This window comes from Alternaria arborescens, assembly GCF_004154835.1.
Source record: "Alternaria arborescens strain FERA 675 chromosome Unknown contig_4, whole genome shotgun sequence".
In the NCBI taxonomy this organism is placed as follows: domain Eukaryota; kingdom Fungi; phylum Ascomycota; class Dothideomycetes; order Pleosporales; family Pleosporaceae; genus Alternaria; species Alternaria arborescens.
The window spans coordinates 1,007,204-1,032,313 of NW_021167859.1; the positions used below are offsets into that span (position 1 = coordinate 1,007,204).

A 25,110-nucleotide genomic window follows, 5' to 3' on the forward strand; every position below is an offset into this window, starting at 1 on the left:
CTCAAGAGCGGACGAAGCATAGTTATTGAGCAAACGTCATATCGTACACAGAATCGGAGTCTCAGGAGCCGAGTGCCTTGTTGTGATGCCTTGCGCAGCTGGAGGGGGTGGAAACAACCTAGGTGGCTGGTTGTGCCTGAGCATGCAGGCACACCTGATTCAGAACCTTCAATATTGACGCGCCACAGCATATCCCACGCGGGACTCTGCTCACCGACGCGTAACGGGACATAAGGTAGAGACCAGTGCCTCAGCAGAATCTTCTATCTGTACCCTTGCCTCTAGCCTCTCAGCTCATTGTTCAAGCATTCGAGCCGTTGCGGCATGGTGATTGGCTAGCAACCCCGAGGATTCTCCACGGAATGCTGCGATCCGCTATACAAAAGATGTATCCTCGCGCATTGATGGTGCTAACGTCCCGATAATTAGGAACGGCTAAGGTTATGCTTGTCTCTCCACGTGTTAACGGTGTTGAGACAGAACCTGAGGCACCAAGGTGTCGCCGTTGCCAGGCTGAAACAGGCGTCAGACCCAGGAACTGAACCAAGGCTTTCCGGATCGTTCCGTCATCATATCGCTAGGCTGCTCTATAATAGGTGAAATTGACTTCGACGTTCGGTGAAGCTTTCAAGCACGACATCATGTCGGATACACTAAATTATATCGGAGTTCGGGCAATTGATACCCGGAGCGGTCCCACGCGCCAGCCCCCCGATAGCGCAGAGCAAAGGGGAGACGACTGAGTCGTGTACATACGTACTAAATGAAGGCATGGTACTCAGGCCATGCATCACGATGCTACGACCGCTACGGTGGTTTGTATCTGTCCTGCCCCCGAGTTGGAAAGTTCAGATGAAAGACTGGTCTCTGTGCACTTCTCTGCCTTTTGCATCTGAATTCGCTTTGCGCCTCTGGAATACTTTCAGGACCGAAGCAGCATGCTCATCACGAATAGAGATGTTGTGCATTCGAGAAATGCAGAGCGGGGCGATGCGATGAAGAATTCGCCGCCGAGGCTAGCCTCTCGGCAACGACGCAGTCGGGTCGGCCATCCTTCATACAGCAGCCATCGACACTTGTATCCGCTCTCCCCTCTCCGCCAAGACGAAATGCGGAGAACGGTTGGAGAGAACGGTAACATTGCGGAGGGCTCGTCACGAGGTCGTGATGGAAGCCCGTTGTTTTCCCGAATGACGCAGGTCAATTGCGAAAGCATGTAAAATTTTCGAGAGTATTTAGCTTCGCGTGATTTCGAGAGCTGCAAACATTTTGTCGAAGACGGGGCATTTACAAGATGAGGTACTCCAGTGCCGTCGCAGCGAGCTTTGCTCTGTTGCCAAATCTAGTAGTCTCGCAAGGATACACCAATGAGTCCGAAGTACCGCTATACGGACTTAGCCCACCAGTATATCCTAGCCGTAAGTGTTTTGATCATGTCGAGGAATCAACAAACTAACCGTACGTAGCTGTCGGTAATGGAACAACCTCGTCGGGTTGGGCGTCAGCATATGCTCGTGCGAAAGACCTCGTGGCTCAATTAACACTGGAAGAGAAGTCGAATCTCACACATGGCGTCTCTGGGCCCTGTGTAGGCCAAACGGGCGCTGTTCCCCGTCTCCAGATTCCAGAGTTATGCTTTGCGGATGCTCCTGCAGGTGTGCGAGGACAGGAGTTCGTGTCATCATTTCCTGCTGGCATTCATCTTGGAGCAACCTTCGACAGGGACCTGATGCTCAGGTACGGTCATGCTCTTGGTAGAGAATATAGAGGCAAAGGGATTCATGTTGCTCTTGGCCCATTCATAGGCCCTATTGGAAGAGTCGTGCGCGGTGGCAGGAATTGGGAAGGTCTTGGTGCTGGTAAGTGTCCATATACGAACTGCATGTGACACGGATACTAAGTTCGTACGCCTACATCTAGACCCGTACCTTGCCGGTATTGGCGGTGCGCTTATTACCAGAGGTACACAAAAGGAGGGCGTGATTGCTACACCAAAGGTATGCGATTTCATTGTATTCATACGAATCAGAAGCTGACAGCACCAACAGCATTGGCTTGCGCAAGAGCAAGAGTATAGGCGGCGCCCCGGTGACGAGGGCGAGGCAGTCTCCTCAAATGTAGACGACCGTACACTACACGAGCTCTATGCGTGGCCGTTCATGGACGCCCTACGCGAAGGAGCAGGCTCGCTGATGTGTTCATACCAGCGTGTGAACAACTCATACGGATGTCAGAACAGCAAGCTTCTCAATGGCATCCTAAAGGAAGAATTAGGATTTGAGGGCTTTGTCGTATGTACTATACCGACTGTTACCAAGACGTCACTAATAACCTATAGGTATCCGATTGGGACGCACAACATGCTGGTGTTGCTTCAGCGAATGCAGGCCTTGACGTAGTGATGCCAGTCGCTAAATTCTGGGGCGGAAATCTTACTGACGCTGTCAACAATGGATCCGTAACAACGGAGAGACTGGATGACATGAATACACGACTTCTTGCAGCGTGGTTCTATCTCAACCAGAACGAAGGGTTTCCAGAAAACGCTGTATATCCATACAACGTAGAACACGAGATTGTGGATGTACGCGAAGACCATGGGTCACTCATCAGAGAAATTGGAGCTGCCGGAACCGTGCTGGTCAAGAACTTCAACAACACCCTACCGCTTCGCAATCCTCGTTTTCTGAACATCTATGGCTATGACGCTGAAGTGAAAGCTCAGCCTTGGAACAACCCTTCCCGCTTCGGTGGCGGCTACGAAGAGAATTTCGGTTGGAATACACTCAACGGCACTCTGATCACAGCAGGTGGTTCGGGCTCCAGCACACCGCCATACGTGATCAGTCCCTTCAAGGCTATCCAAGACCGTATCATTGCAGATCGCGGAACACTACGGTGGGACTTCTTCGGTGTAAACCCAACTGTATACGCCAACGCCGATGCATGTCTCGTCTTCATCAACGCCTACGCATCAGAAAGCTTCGATCGCACTTCCCTCACAGACGAGTTTAGTGATCAGCTCGTCAACAACGTTGCTACCAACTGTTCAAACACGATCGTTGTTATTCACAATGCTGGTATCCGCACCGTAGACGCCTGGATCGACCATCCAAACATCACCGCCGTTCTCTTCGCCGGCGTCCCCGGCCAGGAGAGTGGCAACGCCATCGCCGATGTCTTGTATGGCGATGTGAACCCTTCTGGTCGCCTGCCATATACTGTCGCTCGGAAAGAGTCTGATTACGGCCACTTGCTGAACGGAACTGTCGATCTCTCCATCCCGGCTTTCTTGCAATCGAACTTTACCGAGGGTCTGTATATCGATTACCGCGCTTTCGATGCGCAGAACATCACACCACAGTATGAGTTCGGTTACGGCCTTTCGTACACGACATTTGATTATTCAAACATGACAGTTGAACGCGTGGCGAACGCGAGTCTTTCTGCTTTCCCGTCATCGTCTGTGCCGATTGTACAAGGAGGTCATCCATGGCTATGGCAAGTGTTGTACCGCGCCACAGTCACCATTACCAACACTGGCAAGGTCGCTGGTCATGAGGTGGCGCAGCTGTACTTGGGAGTACCCAATGCGCCACAAAGGCAGCTGAGAGGTTTCGAACGCGTAGGTTTATTGCAGCCTGGCGAAAGTCGAGAGGTTGAATTTGCATTGGACAGGCGCGATCTGAGTGTCTGGAATGTTACCGCGCAGTCATGGGAGCTTCAGCGAGGCAGGTATGCGGTTTGGGTGGGAGCAAGCAGTCGTGACATAAGGCAAGAAGGTGAGATTGTAGTAGAATAGGTTGGTAGAACGAGTTAACAGTATTCAACATCGTTTTATGTCATCCTCGAGGCTTTTGCGTTTGCGACATTTTGATTCGAGAGCCTCTTTTACATGTGGAGAATATGGATTTCAGGATTTGTGAGTGGCTAGTCGTCGGTTCGGCTTATCGCAATACCATGGCTGGAATGGATAGCAACCACGGTACTGCAATTGCGCGCACATCCGTCATCCTCGAAATTTCTTATAAAGTCTGTAAATTGTTGTTTCTGATTATGCACATGTTAGCATCCATACAAGCTGTTCAACGAGCTTGATGTAAACAAACTTACAAGGTAAAACTTACATTATACTCGAACTCCCTTTCACTCTTCCGAGAATTACATATTTCTAGTGCCTGAGCCGTAGCAGGCAAGAGTGCACAGACGTACATACTGTTCCGTGAGCATCAACAGCTTGCACTCGCTGCTGTTGGGCTCCCCTTTTCCAGGCACCCCCTTCTTGGCTTTATATTAATCCCAGCTTTATAGTAGTATTACCCTTCTTCAGGTCCAGTAAACTCAACCTGAAGGTGTAAAATTCTCTCAACCCAATATATCAAATCTACCAATGGTCAAGAGCATTAACTACCCTTTATCAGTAAGTCTGTTCCAGTCTTCTCCTCTAGTATGGTTGCTGATGAATCCTAGGAGGATATCCAGAAAACCTACATAGATGTTGTACAAACGATCGAGGAAAAGCCCGCTTCCAAGGACCAGTTCGAGAACATATCCCTGCTTTTAGCCTTCCAGGAGCTTGGGAAGATCGCGGAAGGTTACATCGAGTACGCCAACGAATACGGTTATGTGGAAGACTGGGTAGAAACTCGCTTCAACGATGACGATGTCTTCCAACGTCTAAGTCATGCATGCATAGGTTATATCGAGTATGAGCATCAGAAGACGTCGGCTGACGGCGAGTTCTTCAAGATGATGCGAGCTGGGTTGAAGTCAATAGCACATGCCTACAACCCTCCCTCCGCCGAAGGAGAATTCTTCGACATGGTTAGAGCTGGTATGAGGACTATGAAGTACGCCTACAATCCTACGCCAATGGATCTGCTTTCCTGCCCGCCCTTGCCAGACGCACTGCAAAGAGTATATCGCCATATGGGATACACACCATTCGAAGACATAATCTTTCTGGATATGGTAGCTTCATTCGAGAATGTTTACTTCTGGTGTGCTTGGGGTCATGTCTGGACCGAACGCTGGGATGACGAATATTTCTGCGACCGTAGGCAGAACCAATACTGGTGGACACCCAACATACTCGACTACCGCGATGTCCCGACAGCCGTCACATACATGTACGAAACCACCAATGGCCTCGGTCGCGCTGAAGGTGTTGTCTTTCGAGATCTGGTTGAGATGATTGAACAGTACATGGAGTATACCAACGACTTCGATAACTGGAATGACCCAAAGATTGCCGCTTTCCGCGAATTCTCGGTAGTGATTGACTACGTCTCGTATGCTTGCCCAGACTACCAGTGGTTCCAGCGATTTCTCAGCCTGCCTGGGGAGCTCCGAGAGAATATCACGCACGTGTACCTCTTGCTCGAGAGTGATGCTGGTCGCCTGAGTAAGCACCAGCACTACGATCAGTTCAGTAACCCATGCTGCACATGGAAGTATCCCTGGGAGCTTATTGCTTGCGACAATCAAGAGGCGAAAGCATTCCCAGAGGCTAGTACAGGTCGATGTCCCATGGGTTGGTTGCCAAACCTTGCATTTGTAAGCCATCAAATGCATGAGGAAGTCCTCGTTATGATGCTGCGACGGACCGAGCAGTTCAATCTGAAGTATATGTTTCGCAACACGGATTTCAAAATTGCGACTTGGTTTAGCAAGTTCCTCAAGGCGATTCCGAGTAACGGAGGTGAAGAGGCGGTGAGACATCTCAACTTTCCACACATGCACTGGTTCAATCATGGACGCAATTCACCAGCTCTGACCAACCCGAGCTTAGACTTGGCCATTGTTTGCAAAAAGCTGCGCAAACTCGACATGACCTTCCATGTCGACAAGGTAAGCATAGGTAACGAATCCACAAGTTATAAGCGCAAATCGCTTCCCCTTCCTGAGGTTATTAATCGCTTCAAACTGGAGACAATTTTCGGCTGTAGTAGCCTAGAGGAAGTGTATATTGACGGTATATACGTCCGACCAACGCAAGGAGGCGTCATGACAGATTTGGACGTGCTAGAGGACCTTGGCAAGTGGATGATGATGGGCTTCCTCGTTCGGCGAAACTTGGAGCGCGGTATCCAAGTCGAATTGGCGCGCCGATGGGGCGCTTGGAGAGGACGTGCTGGTGGGGTCCTGGTTACCCTAAATAACACCGACATGGCACACGTCATGACGCGCATCGGGTTCAGAAACGCGTATACAAAGACTCTGGCTATGGCTGGGCCTGCTCCGATCATATAGATGAAGGCTGTAAGTACTTTAGACAGAGTTTTGTTGGTCCGAGTATGCCAAGTCTCTAAACTCAGCTCGATAGATAAAGCTCGAGTAGAATAATCGCGTATCGTCCTCTAGTGCAATTACCGCTGTCGCGTGGTGATCCTAGTATCTATTGAGCTTGTAAGATGGCTGTCTGTGGTTCGTCGTCTATATGCTTCTCCGTCCTTCATGACCTAGGTACATTCTTGCGATTCTAGGTTGTTTGGTTGGATGGTGCCTCCGCAAGTGACTTACAGGATCACGCTGGAAGGTTAGCTGTCCGTAGAAGCTTCAAAAGGCGCGCGTTGTGGGGCATCGAGTCGACGCGTTGTCCAATAAGCAGTAAGGTGAAGCAGCTGACAAAGGCGCTAGTGGCATGACCCCTGCGAATCTGGGGTAGCTTCGAGGCGGCCGTGCAAGCCGCAGTAAGAGTCTGGCGCTTGCTAACAAGTCCATATTGATTGTTGATACCCCTCTTCACTTCTTTTCGAGCCACAACTTTTGCCATCCGACTTTGTAATCAACAACAACAGCAGTTTATCAACATGTCTTGCCCCGTGATTGGAACCACCAATGATGTCCTCCCGCCGAACCATCCTTCTATCGATCTCGCAAAGGATGGCCAAGTTGTACGTACTCGAAAGTACCTTCCTTGTGTTCGAACCAGACTGACATGACGATAGTGCCCTGTAGTAGGAGCCACAACCGACCACCACCACAACCTACACTCGCACCCTCCCGTCCCCACCCAAGGCAACGAGGCTACATCATGCCCCGCTCTCAAGAACACTGTCAAGGAGACCAAGGCCCAGGAGATGGATGATGCCCTTTGCCCTGTTGTAGGCACCGCTACCACTGTTCTTCCTCCCGACCACCCAGACATGCTTAAGGCGAGTGAGGGCGACGTATGCCCTGTCACCAAGGCAACAGTTGGACACCATAAGAACAAGGTGGTTACACACCCAAGCGTAGACGGAGCAGCAGATGGTGCTGTATGCCCAGTCACTGGCCAAAAGCAACTTGCATAAGGGTGATATGGATTGAAGGATGGGTGGCGTGCGTATATATACCCAAACGAATATAGTGGGTCAACAACCCGACATTAGATCGGACATGGGCCTCTCTGCATGCATTATTAACTTTTCTCTCTCTCTATGACAGTGTAACCATGCTACAGCAGTTACGCCTCGGAGATGCAGTGTAACACTGAGGATTTAGGGGTCATAACAGCATAATTAGTATCTGCTATATGCTGCAGACATCTCCTTCTTTCATTTCTAGTCAACGGCATCATCGTGTGTCTCAGTATTCTGTTTCTTGTACTCTATTTGATCCGTTTGTCCCGGACAGGCAACATCTGTTACTATCCCAATGGCGATACAAGCACAGACGTTCCGTGCGACCCTGACGCGCCCATTACACCATGTTGCGAATCACGTTCTGCCTGCCTTACGAGTGGACTTTGCGCTTTAGAAACAAGGAGCAACTGTGAAGTCATGGAGAGAAACATGGAAGCTACGTTGCTGGTTAGACTGTAAAAATTGCTGCATATCGGAGACTCGTGTACTGGGTGATCAGTTCCTCTGTCTTATGACAATGATCATCTCTATCAGCTTGTCGTAGACGGGTTGTGAGATCCTTGTACTGTTTACGGGTCTAGCGTGTGTGTTCATGTCAAATTTCAACTCCAGATACGAACCATCTGTCGTACCCCCTTGTGATTAGAGAGGAGCCAGATATGCGTACTCCCCCTGATGACAGTGCTTTTACAGATCGAAGGCTTAAGATATATGCCTATGCTCTCATGTTGTAATCTAGGCGTTCATGAAGATGGAAGTAAGTATCTGGACGGGATGAAGAGAACATTATAGGCTAATACGTGTGGGATTATAGCGACCAGGTCCGCCTATCTTCGCAACCTAATTTTCAGATTGAATAATCGTTGCAGAATAAAGCTTTGCTAAGGGGAGTTAGTACCGAGACCAAAGGACGAGATAGTGCAAGATTTGCATGTCGAGCCACTCAACCGGTTAGACGGCTTGAAGTTGAAATTGGCTTATCTATGCCGAGCTACTTAGTAAATAAGGTCTCTCGGCTTGGAGAACTCAAATTCTCGTAAGAAATGGTCACAGAGGGCTAGGGGCGGCTCGGAAAGGCGGGGCTGTAAGACTGAGCCTTGAAATGATAGCCAGGGAATATCGGTGAATTGTACTACGGGAAAGGGCCAGATTCTTCTTTCCATAGCTGTAGACACACTGATCGTCTAAATATTAAGGAGAACGAGCTCGATACGGCAATGGTGAGCGCGACGGTTTCCTCCGAGATCGCCCTGTGTTATCACCTTCAGAATCTGAATGTCTTCGCTCGCGCCTTCGATGTCGATCGCGTTTGTCTCTAGAATCCTCGCTTCGGTCTCGAGTTCGTTCCGATCGATGGCGACGCTCTCTATCTTCCGAGTTTTCCCGTGGCTTTGACTTGCGATGTCGACGGTCGTCATGCGGGCTTTTGTCACGACTTCTACTCCTTCGCCGTGACCGCTTATCATGCTCATCGTCTTCCCCTGCATCCTTGATCCGTCTCCTGTCCTTGTCATGGTCCCGATCTCTAGACCTGTCTCTCCGGCTATGCCTGTCCTTGCGCTTTGCCCTCTCCTTTTCTTTATGCTTTTGCTTCTTCAGCTTCTTGAGTGCATCGTCTACTTTCTCTTGCTGGCGCTTGATCATAGAGTCACGCATAGGGTCGTCTTCGTCCAGCTTCTCCAACAGGCGCCCTAATTCGATCTCTTCCCGTAGCAATGGTCGGTCGTCGTCCGAGTCGCTTTCGCTCTCTGTCTTTCTCCGCTTCCTTCTGCCACCATCAGACTCATGAGCAGGGTCGAGATCGAGCTCTCCCATAGTGTTGTCCCTCATGTCTTCGTCGTCCTTGGGTTTGTATCGCGCATGATCTACCCTGATGATGCGATCCATGATACTCGCTCCACCTAGATTGTCCACGGCCAAGTCGCAACTCCTCTGGTCTTCGTACTTGATCCATGCGAAACCTCGTGACTTTCCCGTCTCCTTGTCGCGCGCCAGCTTAATCCATACTGGCTCGCCGTACTGGGAGAATATGGTGATGATGTCACCTTCTGAAAGTTCGAACGGTAGGCCGCCGATGTAGACAAAGGCCGTGTCCCGGTAGTCGGTATGCCATGAACCTTCGGGATTGATGCCTGCCTCGAGTTCGCGCTTATTGAGCTGCTGGATGGCGCGCACCGAGTTCATGGTGGGCGTAGTGTAAACGGAGCGGTGATGTGGGAGAGGTGAGGAAGGCGCGTTCGGAGGGTGGGTTTAGAGTAGGGTCGTAGTGCACTAGCGTTGAGTAGGTGGATCAGATGTGCATTGCGGGTGTTGGAAGAGGTCTCTCATGCGGCTGAAATGCTGAACATGGCGCTGAGGATGTATTCGGGACTTGTTTTGGTGTGGGCGGAGGTAGCAGGAAGGTCCGCTGGAACTTTTGAAGCTCGGGCTTGGCCAGCAGCAGCATCCCTGCAGAAAAGGTACCAGCGAACAATGCGGCCAAACAAGCACACCGCAACCCCACTAGACATTCACTCGGGTGCCGCACTAGCCTTTCCGCCTCCGTCGCATATCTTGTATACAGCATCCACACATCATCGCTTAGTCGACAAAGCCTCGTGTCACCGGCGACGAAGCTCCGCACCACCTCCGCAATGGCGAGCGCGCGTCGGACCTCCAACTTCCCCACACGCGTCCCCGGAAGCCACGACCGCCCGGGGAGCAGAGACACGGACAAGGAGGAGATATGGAAGCCTATGCTGGATAACATTTCGAGTGGGAAGCGACTGCCAGAAAAGAGTCTACTCGTGCTGGGTGAGGGCCACAATAGGCAGAATAGGGGACATAGCTAATGCTCAACCCCAGGCGGAACTCCAGAAACACAGCGAGAGTTCCTCGAGTCGGTGTCCACAGACTCTGCAAACAACCGAAGACCGCCAGACCGAGGCAGGAAGCCGCCAATTGCGAACCAATTCGCCCTGGGCTACACATACCAGGATGTGCTGGATACGGATCACGAGGGTATGTAGCGTCGCTGGCTGTAGAACCAGGATTTGCTAACAAAGCCAGACACACTTGCTCGTCTTTCGCTCTACCTCCTTGCTAACCCCTCGCCCTCATTCACCCCCCTTATCAAGCCCTACCTCAACCCACGAACCCTCCCGCACATGCTTATCGTCATACTCCTAGACTGGAATCACCCATGGCTGTGGATACGGCAACTTCGCGACTGGATCAGAGTGCTGCGATCACTCATCGTCTCCCTCGATGATAACTCAAAGGTCGTCTTGGAAGAGAACATCCAAACACTGCAAGACAAAGGACGCAATTTGCCAGCTGAAGGCAGCAGCATGGAGAACGTAAAGATACCACTTGGGCCCGGAGAATGGGATGAGCCACTCGGCATACCGTTATGCGTAGTATGTCAGAATGCTGACAAGATCGAGACTCTCGAAAAGGAGAGGGGCTGGAAAGAGGAGGAGTTCGACTTCATACTACAGTACATGCGCACCATCCTTCTCAAGCACGGCTCAAGCTTGATTTACACCATGCCTACAGCACCGGGGTCGTTGCAAACACTCATTCACTCCACCCTGGGCATCAAGTCTCTGCTCAAACAAGAGCAGCTCAGGCACAACGTAACGGACCGTGACCGAGTATTGGTCCCACCCAACTGGGATTCATGGGCCAAGATTCGTATTCTACGAGAAGGGTTTGATGTTGAAGGCATCAGCGAGAAATGGAGTGTTGACATTGATATACCCCAGCACATGCGCCCAACCAACGGTCAGGTATCTGCACCCATCGAAGGAGAAGCACAGCCCAACGGCGAAGACACACAGGTTGCGGAAGAAGAAGAAGAGGAGGGTCCCTCAGCGACATCAATCTATGAGGAAACGATCCGCAACCCAGAGTCAGATTACGCACTTTCCAGCTTATCGAAACAAGCCGATGGGCTCGAGGTGTCTAGCAAGGATCCACAGGCCTTCCTTGCTGATCAAGTCAACGTCCTTGAACATCTACGGCGGGAAGACGAAAATGAAGCTGCCATCAAAGCTGCGCGCAAGGAACAAGACCCTTCGGCTTCTAGAGCGTGGACCGAAGATGCATCAGGAGTTGTCGAAGAGCATATCGGACCTGTACAGTTCAACATGGGTGGTATTCAAGTCAATGCCGATGAGATGGTGAAGAGACTACAGGTACGTGGAGGATTCATGCGTACTGTCCGAAGATTTGCTGACTTCAATCCAGGACCGGCAAGCCAACCGATTAGATGAGCCCGAGACACCACCCCCAAAGACACAGGATACCAACATCAACGACAACGAGAAGCTGAGGTCCTTCTTCTCAAGTTTGGTCAACAAGGCGCCTTCAAACAGTCCGAGGGGATCATAGAATAGATCTACTTTCAAATGAGCGCTTTCCAACTATCCTGCTACATGTACTACACACATGTTTATTCAACTTTCCGATAACAGAGGCTTTCTTACTGGTTCACGGTCGTCATTAGCATGGCTCTATACCCACAGTGTATTTCCGTACCCAATACAAGCTTTTCATTCAATGTCTTCGCTTTGAGACTATGCACTACACAAGTACTGTCACGGAGTCTGTCGCCGTCAGTTTCGTCGTGCCGTGATAGTGAATGTTGTACAGCGTATGACACATTAGCTCGACAACTCGACGTCTTGATGGCTGAAGACACGCATGAAATACTTCAGATCTCGATTGCACGCCTGCGTCTACTCGTTCCTAATCTTCATGTCTTTCTACTTTGTCTCTCTATTCAGCATTCTACTTGCATCACCATCACCATACAGCCAATACAACTTGACTAAAGATTCGATTGCCTTGTTGAACTCAACCCCATCTTTGCTCATCAAATTCCCCATCATGACAGGGAGGCGGATCCGCTGGGCTGATTACCGCCACCCCGATCGCATTACAGAGAACAGTCTAGCTAAAGTACCCGAGGGGCACTTCAACTGGGGACAGTGGAGGCATATGGCCAATCCACAAGGAATGCAGGGATACTGGAACGAGAGGAGAGGGCAATGGAGCTGGAGGAATGGGTATCAGTGGGGCGATGCCAGGAGAGACTAGCGGTATCGCTGAGTGGAGGTTATAAGTCATGGAGTAGGCAAGCAATCGTGATATATGGATACTAGTATGCTGTAATGTTGAATGATAAGATCCAAAATCCCTTCTATTTCTCCAACAACCACTTTACACCATTCAACGTATCCTTGACAAACTTGTCGCTCTCCTCCAGCTCCGGATAGTTTGTCCAGAACATATGGCCATACCCGGCGTACAACTCAAATCTCGTCAGTATTCCATTCTCTCTCAGAATTCTATCGTAAAGCACCGCTTCGTCCCTCAACGGATCCAAGCCACAGACCTGGAAGAAGGCTTTTGCCACACCTTCATGCCCATCTGGGTGGTTGAATGGATCCCATAGAGGAGATTTAGGGTCAGGAGCATAAATCTCCTCAATCATACCCGGTGGAATACCTTTCAAAACTGGGTCGTTGGTACTTTGCGTCCGAGATAGGTAGAGTGGAACCAGGTTAGGCGGGACGTTTGTATCAGGGAGTAGTACGGGGACGCATAGATACTGGCCGGTGATGGGTGGACTGAGCTTTTCGTCTCGAGCAAGGAGAGCGAGGACGGCGGCGATGTTACCTCCTGCTGATGCGCCGCCGACAAGGAGACCGCGGGAGGGTGTTGCGTTAAGTGTGGCGCTGTTCTTCAGACTCCATAGTAAGGCGTCATAGCAGTCATGCACTCCAGTGGGAAACTTGTGCTCGGGTGCTAAACTAGAGGGAATGGGTAAGCATGTACTCTTCTCGTTGAACAAGCAGCGATAAGAGAAAGTAGAGCAAACGAGAAGGGACGTATATGTATCCTTACCGGTACTCAACGTTCACACAAACAGCCCTCAGGTCTCTGGCAAACATCCTGCAATTCAGATCTTCGTCTGTCAAGTCGCCCATACTCCAGCCTCCTTCATGGTACATCATGATGAGCGGACTACCATCTTCCGGCGGACCGGCAACGGGTTGGTAGACTTTAACGCGGATGGATGCCCCATCTCGAGTCGGTACATCATGTAAACTCTCTTGGACAAGATCTGGGATAGGGCCGGATATCGGGTAGAGATGGCGTAGGCGCAAGAGGTGGTCTGCACGAGATGCGCGGTGGGCGAAAAAGTCGTCGCCAGTGATGTCTACAGGGCGAGACTCGAAAGCCTGGGAATCTGATGAGATGACGACTTGTGATTTTTGTTTCTGTTTTGGAAGAAAGTCGTTGGAGACGGCGACAAACTATCTCAGGCAAGAAGTGGAGCTAAACTACCTTTCTGTATACCTCGGATACCTCGCCTGACTTGAGGACTTCATCGCGTGTAAGATGCGCCATGTTTGCTGCGGGATCCTATGAAGCTTGAACACAGCGAGATGGGAAGTGACGGAAGCTCCGAAAGTATCGTGCTTGCTCTGTGAGGATGTTGACGGATGCACAACCCATAAGCTTACGTCATTCGAAAACAGCTCATTTCAGCTCACGGTACGGTATGAGACACTCATTCATCACATCAACTGTACTATGAGGATCAACCTCCTACACATTGCTGTCGAGTAGTGAGATCATTCATGGATACATAAGAGAAGCTCAAGATTATGTTACAAGTCAAAAGAGGTATCAACATCTGGTATCTACAAGGCTACTTCGGAAGAACTGTAAATTACTCTCGTCACCATAAAATTACTTGACTCGTCATGCTCGATCCTACTCAGCATCAACAAGCACAGTACTATCCTCAACCCTCTTCTCATTCTCTCCTCCTGCCAAACTAGGCTGTACAACCTGCCTGCCTTTCCAATCCTTCATAAGCTTACCCAGCCTCTTCCTCAGGCCATACTGCATCCACAACGGCCAGCCCCTTATCCTTGGCAGCATGAACCAGGCAGTCTCGGGCAGAACAATATGCTGACTCTTGCCACTCAACACGGCCTTGACAATACTCTCGGCAACCGTCTCGGGATACAAGACGCCCCTGGAATCGAAGCCTTCGAACAGAGCAGTGCGTGTATAGTTTTGAGCCATGAGTACAGTCCTTACCTTGGGTGCGTTGTAGCGAGCGGTGAGTTCGGCGGAGAGACCTTCGTGGAAGGATAGTGCAGCGGCCTTGGATGCAGCATAGTCGACCATGGAGGGGGCAGCGAGGTAGCCGGCGACAGAGGCGACGGTGACGATCATGCCGTGGCTGTTGGCAATCATGCTAGGAAGGAACTGCTGGGCGAGGTAGTAGTGACTGAAAGTGTTGACCTTAAAGGTCAGGTTGATGTCTTTTTCGGTCGACTCGAGGATGGTCTTGCCGCGTGCGACACCTGCATTGTTGATGAGGACCGTGGGGTTTCCCAGTGTGGAGCGGATTGAGGAAGCTGCGTCGGCGATGGCGTCGGGGGAGCTGAGGTCGCATTTGAAGAAGCGGACGGACGGTGGTGCTGGTGGGTGTGAGCATCTCTTTAAGGTAGTCTAGCAGACTCAAGGGTTAGAAATATACCTTCATACGTCAAGTCCTGAACGTCGAGGACTGCAACCTTGATTCCCTTCTCGGCCAGTAGCTGTACTACGATTTTGCCAATACCGTCACTGCCTCCAGTCACAACGACAACCTCGCGACTCCACACATATTCGTCTTTGGTCCAGTTGTTGGTCACTCCGCTGTTTAGCCACGCGTTGACGGTACTGAGCGCACCCAGGCCAAGCAGTGTCTTCAAGCCCTTGAACACTGAGGCATGGTCTTGAGCGAGGAGGTTGCCTTGCTGTGTGTAGCGCGCGAGGAGGACGAGGGGAAGCGTAAGGGCGGGATTGAAGGCCGTGTATCTGATGATGCGACTGATGGTATCGCCCGTCACGCCTGTGTACCGCGTCAGTAGAGCGCGCCAATTGACAAAACCTTGTCTGTGACCCTTGAGAATGGGAGGCACCGGCTATAGGCACTTACCTTCACGCGCAAGGGTCCAATCGCTTCGAATGGGCATGGCGACAGCAACAAAGGTTGTTTGGTGCCTGGAGTAGTAGTAGTGACGGTAGCGCGTGTAAACTGCGACTAGCAGACAGATACACTTCACATGTCGCGCGTCGGCTCCCTTTAAACGGTCCGTCTTACGATGCTCTTTCTCCGTCTTGGTGCTGTGCCACCCGCCAGGTGGAGCGGGGTCAGCCAAAACTAGGCTAAAGCGTTCCTGATGGCGCGAACAGCCGAGGAACTGGCCCTGCCTATCGTGATACCGGTGTCGCAAGGCCCAAGTGATCATCGCAAAGGGGATAGGGACACATGTGTGCAATAACCATTATTATTCGCAGCCTCTTAGCTGTCGTGACTAGATATACAATCGTAATATATACGTTCCAAGTAATACTGTATCCAAATCACTGTCGCTGCCCAAACATAGGAAACATCGTCAAGTAGCTAAATGATCAACTCTCCCATCCTGAACGCCAAATACAAAATCCTCCCACGCTACACGAACAATACAAAAAACAAAAACGTGGACAGTTCAATCACTCCTTCATCTAGAACATGTTCTTTCCACCTTGCTCGTAGTCCATGATGGTACTCTCAGGAGGCGCGACGCTCGTTACCCGGCTGATGCGACTTGATCGTGAGTCAGGACGATTGATCGACATGGCTCCACTCATGACCCTGACTACCTTTTTACTCCTAGTTCCTGTCACTAGCACTTGCGCTGGACAAACCACAATCTCATCCTCGCCCTCGCCGAAATCGTCGCCCTTTTTGACAACTAGTGGGAATAGTACTACCTTGACTACTGCACCACGGGCTTCGAGCTCGTCGTTGGACGTTGTTTCGCCTGACCGTTCGTTCATGAGAGAGGCGTTGAACGTGACCTTGGCCACAAGGTCGCCCTTGGTATCGTACTCAGGCTGTAGCGGCGGCAGCATGATGTATTCCGCGCGTTGGGTCCGCATTTCGATTGATAGTTCAACTGCTAAGCGCATGACGTTGCGCAGTGATTCCTGAATCTGCTTCTGCAGATGCGATGGTGGCGGAAGCAGTGTCGAAAGCGTGCTGTAGATTTCATGTACCACGGCTTCTGTGTCCTGGGCGCGCTGCTGCATGAAAGGCTCTCTCCTTGCAAGAAGGGTAAGTGTGATAGCTCGCCATTGTGCCACGGCGCGAGGTGGGCCAACTTCCGACAACGTCTTCTCCAACGCCTTGAGTTTCTGGCGCTGTTCTCTGTCCATACCGAAAAGGTACCTAGTAAAGACGTACTCCCAAATCATAGTCATGACCACTGACATGAAGACATCTCGACGCCTGACGCGGTCCGCCAGAAGTGCGTCGACATCTGAGCCATCGAGAATGGCATTGTCCAGCCTAGTGTCGATCTTTTGGCGAGTTGACGCATCCAGTCGAGTATCGGCTGCGATCTCGGACGAAAGGCGACACGCACGAGTATCCGAGAACTTGGAGAATCGGAGAACCCATTGCTGAACATGTTGACAGAGTTGTTGGCAGGCGCTGTCAAAGTAGTCCTCATCGCGGACAGTGAGGAAGCTTTCGCTTGGCTTCTTGGAAGCTAGGATCTGCTTCTGGAGGTTCTTGATCTGTTCGCGCGCGGTTGCGAGTTCTGCAGTTAAGCGGTCGATCTCGGCGTTGCGTTCATCCAGTGCTTCGCCAACTTCGTCGCGAACGGCATCTGCCAAACCTCGCTGCATCTGGGTATGCTGGCGGCGAAGTTCTTCCAAATCTCGTTGCGATGTTTGCCATTGTTGTTGCATGGCCTGGCCTTCTGACTGAAGTTGTGCGTACTGACTGCGAAGGCTCTCCAGCTCTCGCTGCGATGATTGCCATTGCTCATGCACCATTTGTCCCTCGGACTGAAGTTGCCCATACCGTTCATTCGCATCGTTAGTCAGGTTGCGATTGGCATCTGTTAGTGCATTGTTGAGTTGATTCAGGCGTGCAATCTCTTCTTGTAGCCGCTGAAGTGTATCCTTGAGTTGCGCGATGTCAATATCCCTTTGGTGAATTTGGCGGTCACGTGCTTCTACTTCCTCGGCTACAAGCTGTTCGTCAATCTGTCGCTGACTTTGCGCAGCCTGTAAGGCCTCTTCAGCCTTGGCCTTAGCATCCTCGACAGCTTGATTTTGCGTGGCTAATTGGTCGAGTTGGGTCTGCAGATCCATGATTTGCATGCTTTGACGTTTGCGTACGCTTGGTGGTCGTGAGGGCGAGCTAGGGGACCTTTGGGCTTCACCCCATGCTTCCTGTAAATTACAGTCAGTAACAGGAAACGAGCTTTACAACAACATCAAACTACTTACAAAGGTTTCAGCCATACTGGTCCGGCGACCTCTACCTGTACCCCGGACTGGGTCGTAAACCGGTGGGGCGGCGATACCTGCGATGGCTGCTGCTCCTGCCGCGAGCGCCGTGCTTGAGAGATTAGGTTGCACGCTCTTAGCGTCTTGCGCACTGGCCGCGCCAAGCCTCGAGGCTGATCTCAGGTCACCTGACGTTTGCCGGTCCACTCTTCGCAACGAACGCTCCGAATGGTTGCTCAAAGAGCTCATAGGCCGCTCTTGGTCGGGAGACCTCAGTCTTGCGATATTGCTCAGAGAGCGTTGACTTTGAACACTAGGTGACCGCTGCTCACCAATACGCTGCTTCAACGGGTCTGCGCTTGGGGATGATCGTGGCATACGGCGCGCGGGACTGAGGGCCATGGTTCGATCGATGCCTTCGTTGACTTGTTGCCATGGCGAGTCTCTTCCGCCTACATTTTCGACTGTGGATTGCACACTCCGACGACCTGTAGGTGTTGGTGTGCTAGGCGGAGGTGATCTTAGACGATCAGAAAGTTGCCTGAGACTCTCAGTGCGACGAGCTGACTTCAGTCCTCGATCAGATACACCCACATCGGCTGCTGACCGTGACTTCTTTTTGGTGGTAGTGTCGTCTGGACTGACTTCTGTAATAGATTCAAGCTGCTTGGTGCCTGGAGTGCTAGTACGTTCGGGCTTTGCGATAGTCGATGAAAGGGTCTCGCTCTTCTTCTCATTCGGATCTCCAAACAAGGACTGGTATGGCTCCTTCTGTGTGAGTTCCTTAGTAGGCGATGCCCGGCCTTGGTGCGACTCGACGCGCGGTTTCTTGCCTGCCCGCGACGATCCACTGACATCTTTTGATGGAGTTTCAACGACCATGTGGGTATCATGAGCAGGCGTTTGCGGTGCTGCTGGTGAAGTGCCATATGCGCGCGTAGATGGCGAGGAATCGAAAAGATGGGAGGATCGCTCCTTCGTAGCGTACTCGTCGCTTGTGGTAGGCGTGCCTAGAGTCATTGGGTGCGTTGGCAAAGCCGGGCTGTCCGCATCATGATCAGTTGCAATCGAACGTTTTGGTGCGCTCAGAGGAGTTTTCGGTTCCTTCGAACGCCTCAGTTTACGTGGTGCCGTTTCGATAGGCTGCTCCGGCTGAGCCTTGGTGGTGGCTTGGTCGACCTTGTCTTGAACTCCGGCAAAGGACCACGATGGCTCATCGGCTGGTCCTACACCACGGGTTGACGATTGGGCGTTGCCTGTACTAAACACACGCTCATTGGAGTGCTTCTCAAGATGTGCGAGCTCTGGCACGACAAAGCGCGACGGTGATGCTGACCTCTCACTGGTAAATTGAGGCTCTTGAGTGGACTTCAATGTGTGTAGGCGCTTTTCCTCGGGTCGCTCGTCGTCGAAAGATACAGGATGTGTTCTGCGTTTGTGAACTTCACGATCGGCAGTTCGTGCCTCAGCTGGTAGTGCGTCTTTCATCCTGGCCGTAGACTCCTCATCAACCTTTTCTTCAACATTCCTGCTCTTTTTGCCCTTCTTTTTTGGCGATGGGGCCCATGCGTTCATGTCCCTCTCTTTCTCCAACTCCTGCTTGTGTGTTTCCTCCTTCGACTGCTTCAAGATTTCCTGTGACACCACCTGGGGAAATGGGTACTCCCTCGGCTCTTCGGCGGTCAGCGAGCGGGGCTCCTGATCGAATGTCACAGGTAAGATCAGGCTGTCCTCCTTGCCTGCAGGTTGCTCTTCTGTGACTGTCTTCTTCGATTCCGCCCTCTTATCTCGCCTACTTGAGTGTACGTCGTCAAATTCAGTAGGTGTGGCTGATACGTTTGTTGCTTGTGTTGGTACGTCCGGAAGGACAGCAGTGTTGGTCGACGCGTGAGGCATGGACCGGGCAGGCTCAACCTCGCGGACCGTGGAGTCAACTGGAGTCTCTACAGCAAGAGGCACATTTGAAAGAGCCTCAATCGCCGGAGTCTCTGCAGCTGCATACTCAACACCGTCTTGCTGACGTGGAGCTTGTTCCTTGTCCTTCTTTGACTTCTTGCCTTGTTTAGTCTGTGCGACCCCAGTGTCCTGTGTGCTCATCTTATCGACAACTACTGGTATCTCTGGTAGAGGATGACGTCTCTTCTTACCCTTGGTTCTTCTGAGACTTGAAGACCCGGCCAACTCATCAGGATCAGCCTCCTCAAGAACACCGGGAGGTGACTTTCGCGCTGCAAAAGCAGGGTCATTGAGCACGTCTAGGGGATCGAATGATACGGTGTCCGTAGGTGCCATTGCCACTTCGATAGGTGGTAAGACATCAGGCCCAGTAGGCTGCGTCGGTCGCAGTTTTGGAGAGCCAGAGACCGATGAAGAACGACTTAAGCTTCCGAGCCGAGATCTACTGGCTCTCTCTTTTGCTGCGGTAATGTCGTCATCTGGTGTGATATCGCGAGCTCCTGAGATAGAGTTCGAGCGATGGAATGACTTGTCGTTGATCACATATCCAGGATCAAAACCAGACTCTTGCAAACTGGCGGCCACGGTGGCTGCGAAGTCTATCTCTCTTGCTGGCGACTTCGAATCCGATCGAACTGGTGACGCCAAGCCAAGTTGACTACGGGACGCAACTCTAGCTACATGGCGCTTCTCGGGCGATGGAGGTAGGACCGGCGTAACAGGTCGAGATAGATAACGCTTCTCAGGAGATGGGGGTAGAACGGGTGTGACAGATCGAGACTGACTCTCGTATCGTTCGGCGAGATTTCTGACACTGCCAGAACCTTCCCTGCGCAAGTTACGTTCCGCGCTGGGACTATCCTGCGATGCGCCGCGCTCGAACAACGCTGCTAGCTTGTGCTTCTTGGACGACTTCTTGTGCAACAGTGGTTGCTGAGGAGTATGGTCGGGTTCGGTGGCTCTGACTTGAACACCAGCGGTTGAAATGTCGGATATGGATCTAGAATGCACACCCTTAAGCTTGTTAGAAACTTCTTCGACATTCAGCTCGGACGCTGATGGCGTTGCGGTCGTGTTTTCCGCGGGAAGTATGCTATCTTCAGTCTCCCTCTGGCGAGAATTCGATGTAACTCTCGACAGGATGTTTGCTTCAGGCATGGCGACTCTCTCTTCGACTGGACCGGTAGGTGTGACATTGGCCGGCTCCTCCGAGGACGTGGTAGCGATCATTGACTTGCGCCTCTGCTTTTTGTTGTTCCTTGTGGTTGTTTCGGCCTTAGGCGTAGCTTCAATTGTTGGGTACTCGGCAGTCAATGGCTCCTCTGCGTTGCCATCTGGGACGATGATCTCTTGGGGTTCGACCTCTGAAGGTAGGTCACGCTGACTTTCGGTTACCGGTGCGACAGGCGCATCTTCAATGAGGCCAACTGGGGCGTCTATGGGGACTGGGAGCTGAGTGCCCATGAGTTCTAATGGATTGACCAGCGGCTCTTCGTCTCGAACTTCGTCGGCTTTTCCCACATCCTCTTTGCTCTTCTCTTTGTCCTTCTTGGTCTCTTTGCGTGCTAGAGCAGGGACAGTCGCAAGCTCTTGTTCTCGCTCCAGGGTGCTCTCTGAGACATGTGTAGAATCGGTGTAGTCGGTCAAGATAGGTTCTGGAAGAACTTCAGTGATCTTGACATCTGGCTCCGCACGCAGTCGTGATATAGCAGCCGGCTCGCTGGCTTTCAGAAGTGATACATCCCTCGTGGCGGATGCTTCAAGGTCCTGCGCGGCTAGTGCGTCCTGTTTGACTCTTTTCTTGTCCTTTTTGCTAAGCTCCTGAGATGGAACGGGTGACTCATCGATGGTCATCTTTTGTTGCTCGGGACCCACTAGCGGCAGAGTATCTTTGGTCGTCTCTGTTGGCACAACGATTGAGGTATCGATCCGTGTTTCCTCATCTTGGCTTGATGTCTGTGGCGCAGCGACAAGTTCCTCCACAGCGAGCTCACTGAGTGTCTCAACGCTCATTATAGGGGATTTCTCGACAACAGGTGCTAGAGATGGAGCAGTTACCCCACAATCAGGTAAAGCTACCTCTTGAGATTCAGCCACAGTAGCGGAAGAGATATCCTGGGACAAAGTCACTGGCGTATCTTGGAACTCGATAGCTTGTTCAAACTTCTTCTTGTCTTTCTTGTCAAGGTTCCTCGACAGCACTGGCTCATCTTCTGCAATGGTTTCTTGAACGTCTTCAGTGACGGCCGACGGAGCTAGGGTTTCGACTGTGGCTGGCTCGATAGGGCCCACTCTCTCAACATCCATGGGCGGCATGGGTTGGGGAGTGTCGTCTGATATGGTGGTGCTAGCCGAAGGTTCAGTGGCAACTTGTAAATTTTCCCTTGGCTGCTTGATGGCTGGCTTTGGGATATCGCCGATCGGCACGCTCGATTGCGTTGGTGTGTCGTGAAGCTCATCAAAGCTGATCGCGGGCCCTTTGGCCTTTTCCTTTGTCTTTTCTTTCTTGCTCAGGTTGCGGGAAGGCACATCGGTCGGGACGAGGCCCTCCTCTACCGGGATTGGTGTGCCAACAGCTCCCGTCTCCTCAAGAACCTGCTCCTCCACTAGAGTGGGCGCAGAAACAGGTGCAGGCATTCTGGAGCCCTCCTTCGTCTCTACCGCAACCTCAGTTTGGGTCGCAGGAGTCGTCGATAGAGTACCAGAGTCGCCCTTGCTCTTCTTTGCCTCTTCTTTATCCTTCTTTGTAAGCCTTCTTACCAGATCTAATATAGAAGTCGGCTCAGTGGCAGAAGACTTGTCAGCGTCTCCTTGTGTGGCGAGATCTGCGTCGAGGGCTTCGGCACGAAGTCGCAGTTCAGCAGCATCATCTTGAATCGCCTTGAGGGAGGGTGATAGCTCGTTTGGTGGAACATCATCGTCTTGAGTAACAGGGCCCGCTCCATGGTGTGCAGTGAAAGAGTCGGTGGGTTCGATAGGCTGCTGCTCATCAAGGCCTCGCTGGGTATCTTCAGGAGCCGCATCGAAGACATGAGACACTTGGTCTGCATCAGCCTCAGTGACGGTCGGTGCGTTCCCTACGATTGGTGTCGTAGGTCGTTCGATATCCTTTGTGACCTCGGTATTCGTAGGTAAACTGTCATTGTGGTAGATCAAGGCATCAGTGGGGATTACAGGCGAGACCCCCTTGTCGTATGCATTTGAGCTAGGAGTTTCAAAGGACACTTCCTCTGTGATGATTGATGGAGATGGGATAGGTGCCTCTAGATTGGATGGCTCGACGATACTCGGCTGGGCATCGGTGTTTTCAGATGATACCTTTGGCACATCCCTGGTTTCATCCAAGATAGCAACGGGCTCAGCTGACGCTTCAGCTAGGTCTTTCACAATATCGCTACAGTCGTTTGTCACCTCTCGGGTCGCTTGCGATCTGTGAGCGGCCTCATTGACGGGCTGGAATGTGGAAGGTTTGGGAAGTGGTTCAACTTCCTCGGTCTGGTATTGGAGGTCCACAATAGCCGGCGCGACGGTTAGGAAATCCGAGGACGGCTCCTGCAAGGGCTTTTGCTCGGATTCCTTTGCATTCGATGGCGCTGATGCTTGAACTTGAGGAACAGAACTGTCTTGCACCTCGGAAAAGCTCGATGGAACGCTGTTCGGTAGCACTGCGATATCCATCTCTTGTGACGCAGTTAGTGTTCTAGGCTGCTCGGCGGATTCCGGAGTATCGCTGACGGCAGGAAAAGGCTCACCCTCAGCTTTTGCTGCCACTTTCGATGGCTCTTCGATCGGAATCATCACTGACTGCTCCGTGTCCTGAACGGTTTCCTCTAAATCCTTTGGATCGGTAGACTGCGGTGCGCCAGTAGTGATGGGCTCGATCTCGAGCGCTTCCGATGCCTTTGTCTGTCCAGGAAGTTCAAACGATTCGCTGACGGGTTCATTTGCGACATCGACAACAACAGGCTGGGCCGCACTCTTCATGTCTTTCTTAGCCTTCTTGCCTTTTTTGGGAGTTACGGGAACCACGTTCTCTACTTCTACGACTTCAGGCAGTGACTCGATCGTCCTTACGGTTGAATCCTCTCGTACAGGTTCGGGTACTTCGCGAGAACCCTCGCGCCCGACGACAGGATCTCGAGCAATTAGGGCGGGGTCTTGTGTAGGTTCAACCAAATTTGCGTCGAGAACATCAGCCAGAGGCGATGGTTCTGCTGACGCATAGTCGGTGGACGGCTCGATGGAAGGCTCGACAGCAGGCTCACTGTCAACCTTGAATTCATCAGCCAGAGCAGCAGCCTGCTTCTGTGCTTTCTTTCGCTCTTTCTTGCTCAGCTTGCGTTCAGGAACCGACTCTCGCATGTCTGTCTCACTCTTGGCTTCTTCCAGAATCGCTGTCTGTGGCACTGAATCTCGTTCGCTAGCTGCAAGTGCAGTCTCAGTGGCAGGTGTAGAGACAGTTGTCTCCTGCAGTGGAAGATCCTCCGCTTGAGTTGCAGCTTCCTCTACCTTGGGCTGCTCATCCACGACTGGTGCGAAAGAGACACGAGCCTCAGTTGTAAGAGGCACTACACTATCAGCAGCTGTGATAATGCTGTCAGACTCAGCTGCGGGTACAGCTTCGGTTGTTGGCGTCATGGCATCTGTCTTCTTGCTCTTCTTGCTTTTCTTCTTCTTCGAGATCGTTGGCGATGCTGGCTCCTCTGCTTGAGATTCAACGGCTACTGCTGGTACATTTTTGGGCTGCTCTTCGATGAGTGCTGGCACGGCAGTAGGAACTGACGCATCGTAGCCGACAGCTTCCTCAGTCGGCTCGTCAATCAAGATTTCTCGTGCAACCGGGGCATCTTGCGTTGTAGGGACTTGCTCGTCTTTGCTCGATTGCTCAACAATAGACTCTAGGGTGACAGCCGGTGGAACGGATGGGACGTTCTCTGTAGAAGGCGTCGTAGAACCAGACTTCGTGATTTCTTCCTTGTCGACCTGCGTCGGAAGCAGTTGAAGAGCGCTATCATCGAGTGAAGATTCCTGGTTTACTGGGAGTGCAGATTTCTCGGCCACGGCTTCGTCGTGAGGCGCGTCAGTCAGTGCGTCCTGGATAACTGGCTCATTGCTGCGAGCGCTGACATCTTGTGCGGCTTCAGCCTTGGGTTCGACTATATCTTCATTGACGGGTGTGTCCCTACCCAAAGCTTTCGCTTTCGCCTTCTTGGCTTTCTTCTTGTCTTTCTTGGACAAAGGTGCGGCGTCAGCTAAACTAAGCGAAGACTCTTGTCCTGCAGTAGGGGTCGAAAGCTGCTCCATCTGGGCATGCGGCGGGATCTCGAGGTCAGATACTGCAACCGGCATATCATCGGCCGTCTCAGCTGGCGGGTCGATAGTACGGTCTTCGAGCGACGGTACCTGAGAAGCAACTTGAACAGGTTCAGCAGCCACGTCTAGCTCGGGCTGTGATTCTGTAGGATTTGAC

General features: G+C 51.8%; 9 protein-coding genes across 9 annotated transcripts in view; 5 read left to right on the forward strand and 4 right to left on the reverse strand.

The window, feature by feature from the left end:
* Positions 1-1,294: 1,294 nt before the first annotated feature.
* Positions 1,295-3,802, forward strand: AA0111_g2441 (putative beta-glucosidase M; the record flags this gene model as incomplete). Its single annotated transcript, XM_028648213.1, has 5 exons — positions 1,295-1,418; positions 1,467-1,859; positions 1,921-1,997; positions 2,049-2,291; positions 2,339-3,802. The coding sequence occupies 5 exons, from the start codon at positions 1,295-1,297 to the stop codon at positions 3,800-3,802; spliced, it is 2,301 nt and encodes a 766-aa protein (XP_028509765.1).
* Positions 3,803-4,390: 588 nt separating this feature from the next.
* Positions 4,391-6,252, forward strand: AA0111_g2442 (hypothetical protein; the record flags this gene model as incomplete). Its single annotated transcript, XM_028648214.1, has 2 exons — positions 4,391-4,420; positions 4,471-6,252. 2 exons carry the CDS (start codon positions 4,391-4,393, stop codon positions 6,250-6,252), a joined length of 1,812 nt encoding a protein of 603 aa, XP_028510218.1.
* A 560-nt stretch (positions 6,253-6,812) lies between these two features.
* Positions 6,813-7,295, forward strand: AA0111_g2443 (hypothetical protein; the record flags this gene model as incomplete). Its single annotated transcript, XM_028648215.1, has 2 exons — positions 6,813-6,896; positions 6,951-7,295. The coding sequence occupies 2 exons, from the start codon at positions 6,813-6,815 to the stop codon at positions 7,293-7,295; spliced, it is 429 nt and encodes a 142-aa protein (XP_028509766.1).
* Positions 7,296-8,537: 1,242 nt separating this feature from the next.
* On the reverse strand, positions 8,538-9,530 carry AA0111_g2444 (hypothetical protein; the record flags this gene model as incomplete). Its single annotated transcript, XM_028648216.1, has 1 exon — positions 8,538-9,530. One exon carries the CDS (start codon positions 9,528-9,530, stop codon positions 8,538-8,540), a length of 993 nt encoding a protein of 330 aa, XP_028509767.1.
* A 449-nt stretch (positions 9,531-9,979) lies between these two features.
* On the forward strand, positions 9,980-11,720 carry AA0111_g2445 (hypothetical protein; the record flags this gene model as incomplete). The annotated part of the gene is made up of 4 exons (XM_028648217.1): positions 9,980-10,139; positions 10,191-10,346; positions 10,395-11,524; positions 11,577-11,720. 4 exons carry the CDS (start codon positions 9,980-9,982, stop codon positions 11,718-11,720), a joined length of 1,590 nt encoding a protein of 529 aa, XP_028509768.1.
* A 498-nt stretch (positions 11,721-12,218) lies between these two features.
* Positions 12,219-12,428, forward strand: AA0111_g2446 (hypothetical protein; the record flags this gene model as incomplete). The annotated part of the gene is made up of 1 exon (XM_028648218.1): positions 12,219-12,428. The coding sequence occupies one exon, from the start codon at positions 12,219-12,221 to the stop codon at positions 12,426-12,428; it is 210 nt and encodes a 69-aa protein (XP_028509769.1).
* Positions 12,429-12,531: 103 nt separating this feature from the next.
* On the reverse strand, positions 12,532-13,745 carry AA0111_g2447 (hypothetical protein; the record flags this gene model as incomplete). Its single annotated transcript, XM_028648219.1, has 3 exons — positions 12,532-13,144; positions 13,239-13,576; positions 13,695-13,745. The coding sequence occupies 3 exons, from the start codon at positions 13,743-13,745 to the stop codon at positions 12,532-12,534; spliced, it is 1,002 nt and encodes a 333-aa protein (XP_028509770.1).
* Positions 13,746-14,114: 369 nt separating this feature from the next.
* On the reverse strand, positions 14,115-15,373 carry AA0111_g2448 (hypothetical protein; the record flags this gene model as incomplete). The annotated part of the gene is made up of 3 exons (XM_028648220.1): positions 14,115-14,833; positions 14,893-15,249; positions 15,337-15,373. The coding sequence occupies 3 exons, from the start codon at positions 15,371-15,373 to the stop codon at positions 14,115-14,117; spliced, it is 1,113 nt and encodes a 370-aa protein (XP_028510045.1).
* A 535-nt stretch (positions 15,374-15,908) lies between these two features.
* The window catches only part of AA0111_g2449 (hypothetical protein), a gene marked incomplete at both ends in the record, with an annotated part of 29,558 nt that continues 20,356 nt past the window's right edge, over positions 15,909-25,110 (reverse strand). The window contains 2 exons of the mRNA XM_028648221.1: positions 15,909-17,627; positions 17,685-25,088. Coding sequence (XP_028510046.1) covers positions 15,909-17,627; positions 17,685-25,088 — 9,123 coding nt within the window. The remainder of the gene's footprint in view (positions 17,628-17,684; positions 25,089-25,110) is intronic.